This window comes from Nicotiana sylvestris, chromosome 8 (assembly GCF_000393655.2).
Source record: "Nicotiana sylvestris chromosome 8, ASM39365v2, whole genome shotgun sequence".
In the NCBI taxonomy this organism is placed as follows: domain Eukaryota; kingdom Viridiplantae; phylum Streptophyta; class Magnoliopsida; order Solanales; family Solanaceae; genus Nicotiana; species Nicotiana sylvestris.
This window is the reverse complement of record NC_091064.1, coordinates 142,598,884-142,602,121: the sequence shown is the minus strand read 5'-3', so window position 1 is coordinate 142,602,121 and position 3,238 is coordinate 142,598,884. Positions and strand designations below refer to the sequence as shown.

General features: G+C 38.0%; 1 protein-coding gene across 1 annotated transcript; it reads left to right on the top strand.

Annotated features, from left to right (window-relative positions):
- Positions 1-1,183: 1,183 nt before the first annotated feature.
- Positions 1,184-1,702, top strand: LOC138875774 (uncharacterized). The gene has a single exon (XM_070154640.1). It carries the CDS (start codon positions 1,184-1,186, stop codon positions 1,700-1,702), a length of 519 nt encoding a protein of 172 aa, XP_070010741.1.
- The last annotated feature ends 1,536 nt before the right edge of the window (positions 1,703-3,238 follow it).

Genomic DNA, 3,238 nt, shown 5'->3' with positions numbered 1-3,238 from the left:
AGGTATTGATCACCCGGTAGCGGGATATTAGCTAATTGAAGGTATTACTATTGTAGCTGAGCAAGGTTACCGCCAGCGTTCGCGGCACCAGACATTGTCTTTAGAATTTCATAATTTAATTTTGTATATTATTGGCCCTGTAGTTGTGTTCAGGATTTCTTTAGATGCTCGTGACTTGTGACACCCCGGTCGGGTTATGTTGGGCTTTAAATACTGGTTATTATTGTCTTTAAGTTGTATTTATTTATTCATTTATGTTTAATAATTGTTAAAGATATGATTTGGGTTAGTTGGCTGGCCTTGTCTTCACGATAGGCGCCATCACGACCGGGTTAGAAAATTGGGCCGTGACAATAATAGGGCTGAATCATCGCTCGTGGCAGAGGTCAAGGAGAAGCAATACAATGATCTATTATTGGTACAGGTAAAAGAGGGGGATTCATAAACATAAGACCACAGTTTTTTCACTTGGCATGGATGATGGTACACTATGGTACCAAGGCGCCTATGTGTTCCAGATATTGATGGTCTTTGGGAATGAACCATGGCAGAAGCTCACAATTCTAGGTATTCCGTGCACCCAGGTTCTACAAAAATGTATCATGATCTCAAGGAGGTCTATTGGTGGAATGACATGAAAAAGAATGTGACATACTTTGTCGCAAGGTGTCCGAATTGTCAGTAAGTAAAAGCCGAACATCAACGTCCTGGTGGGTTGGTACAAAGCATAGAAATTCTAACATGGAAATGGGTAATTATTAATATGGATTTTGTGACAGGGTTACCATACACTCCGTGCAAGTTTGACTCAATTTGGGTGATCATGGATTCACTCATGAAATCAGCACACTTCTTGCCAGTCAAATCTACCGACACAGCTAAACAATATGCTCAGTTGTATATCAAGGAAATAGTTAGGCTTCATGGCACTATAGTTTCCATGATTTTCGATAGAGGGGCTCAGCTCACAGCTAATATTTGGAAGAAATTTCAGCAAGGATTAGGTACGCAAGTAAATCTTAGCACAACCTTCAATCCGCAAACCGACGGGCAAGTAGAGAGGACTATTCAGATGCTTGAGGACATGTTGTGTGCTTGTGTTCTTGATTTCAAGGGTAGCTAGAATGATCATCTGCCACTCATAGAGTTTGCTTATAACAACAACTTTCATGCCTTTATTTAGATGGCACCATTTGAGGCATTGTATAGTATGAGATGTAGATCTCCCATTGGGTGGTTCAGAATTGGGGAAGCTGAGTTGATAGGACCAGACCTCGTGCATAAGGCCATTGAGAAGGTTAAGATCATTAAGGAGCAGTTGAAGACTGCCCAGAGCCGTCAAAACTCCAATTCGGATGTTCGTCGGAGAGACATAGAGTTCAAAGAAGATGATTGGGTATTCTTGAAGGTTTTCTCCCTGAAGGATATTATGCAGTTTGGAAAGAAAGGGAAATTGAGTCCAAGGTATGTCGGGCCATATAGAATCATTCAAAGGATCGGTCACATGGCATACAAACTTGAAGAATTGTCATATGAAGAAATTCCAGTTGCCATTCTTGATCAAGTCGGGAAATTGAGAAATAAAGAATTTTTTTTCATAAAGGTGCTATGGCGGAACCAACAGGTTGAAGAATCTACGTGGGAAGTCGTGGAAGAAATGAATGTTACACCCCATGTTTTCGTACATGGAAGTATGCCATAAGTAAATTGATATAAGCTCGGAAATGAGATGTTACATTCTGCATTTTGTACAATAAAGTTTCGTTGTAACTTAATCGATATATGTTCGGGAATAAGATTATTTTAAGATTATAAGCATTATGCTATTTCAAAGAAGTGATGAGAAAATTCGTGAAGGTGAGAGGTTAAGCAAATAAAAAAATTAATTTTCGTCGAAGTTTGACATTTTGGGATAAAATACGGCCCGAGCTATAACACCTCGTATTTATGGACTAGTACCATACAAGGTACCACATGGCCATGATAGTAAGGTGTATAAAGTGTATTAAAAGTTATGTAGCTTTTAATGTAATTTGAGATAATTCTTAATTATGTGGATAATTGGTTAATTATTGGATTTCTGGGGGGTTAATGAATTGATTAAGGAATTAAGTGGATGACTTTAGGATAAGTTTTATAATCAATTTCATGGTAGCCCATCACTACAAGTAGTGACTCGTGAATTATATTGCAAAATGGAAAAGTTAGGTGAATTTTCGGTGGCTTAGTCACTATACAAATGGGGCTCACAAAGGTTAATTGTAAAGGACTTTAATATGTCTTCAAATGAGACACTTACGGATGGAAAATTTAAAACAAGATTCTTTTGACTCTTTTACAAAGACAGATAAAGTAAATTTAGTTTTCTTCAAAAATTTCATGTAAGAACATGTATATACATGTATGTCACGGCCCAACCTCGGGAGGCGTGACCAACGCTCAATCGAGTGAATCCAACTGAGCAATCATTTTTAAACACTTTCTACCCAACTCAATATGATTAAGGAATGAGGCTTTCACTTATTCAGGCAATAGGAAAGATCGTACATTCAAGATTATTAGTTTATTTTATATCACAACGTTAAACCATGGTTAAGTTTCCAAGATTCATATAGTTACCGTTTAGAGAAAACAAGAGTTTAGAATTACAACATAATCTAGGGACCCATCCAACACCCGTACATAACCTACACAAACGTCTACAAAGCTTCTAAGGATACAAAAGATAGTTATGATAATGCCGGCAACAAGGTCCCGGCTATACCTCAAAAGTGGAAATTTTATAACAAAAGGTGTAAAACATAACCCCTGAAGGAAAAGGGCTCACCAAGGATTCTAAGAAGAGAATACTCCGCTACCTGCGATCGGCATTGTCTGCTATAGAACCACCTACATTCATTTAAAAATGTAGCGCCCCCGGCAAAAGGGACGTTAGTACCATGGAATAGTACTAGTATGTATAACTAAACACCATCTTATCAGAAAGAACTATCATACAAGAACAAGGAAATCACAAGGGACAATCAAAAGCTTTAACCGAACACCACATCATCAAATAAAAGAATTATATAACTTTCAGATAATTTCCATAACTTTAGTTTGGGGCATTTAACTCTGTTCATCATTATTCACAACACCACCTCTTTCTTGAGCGGAGTCCGATCACGACCCGATCGGAGGTTGCCTCATTTGAGACATGTACCTTAATCACAATCTCACTCTTACTTTTCGGAATTCA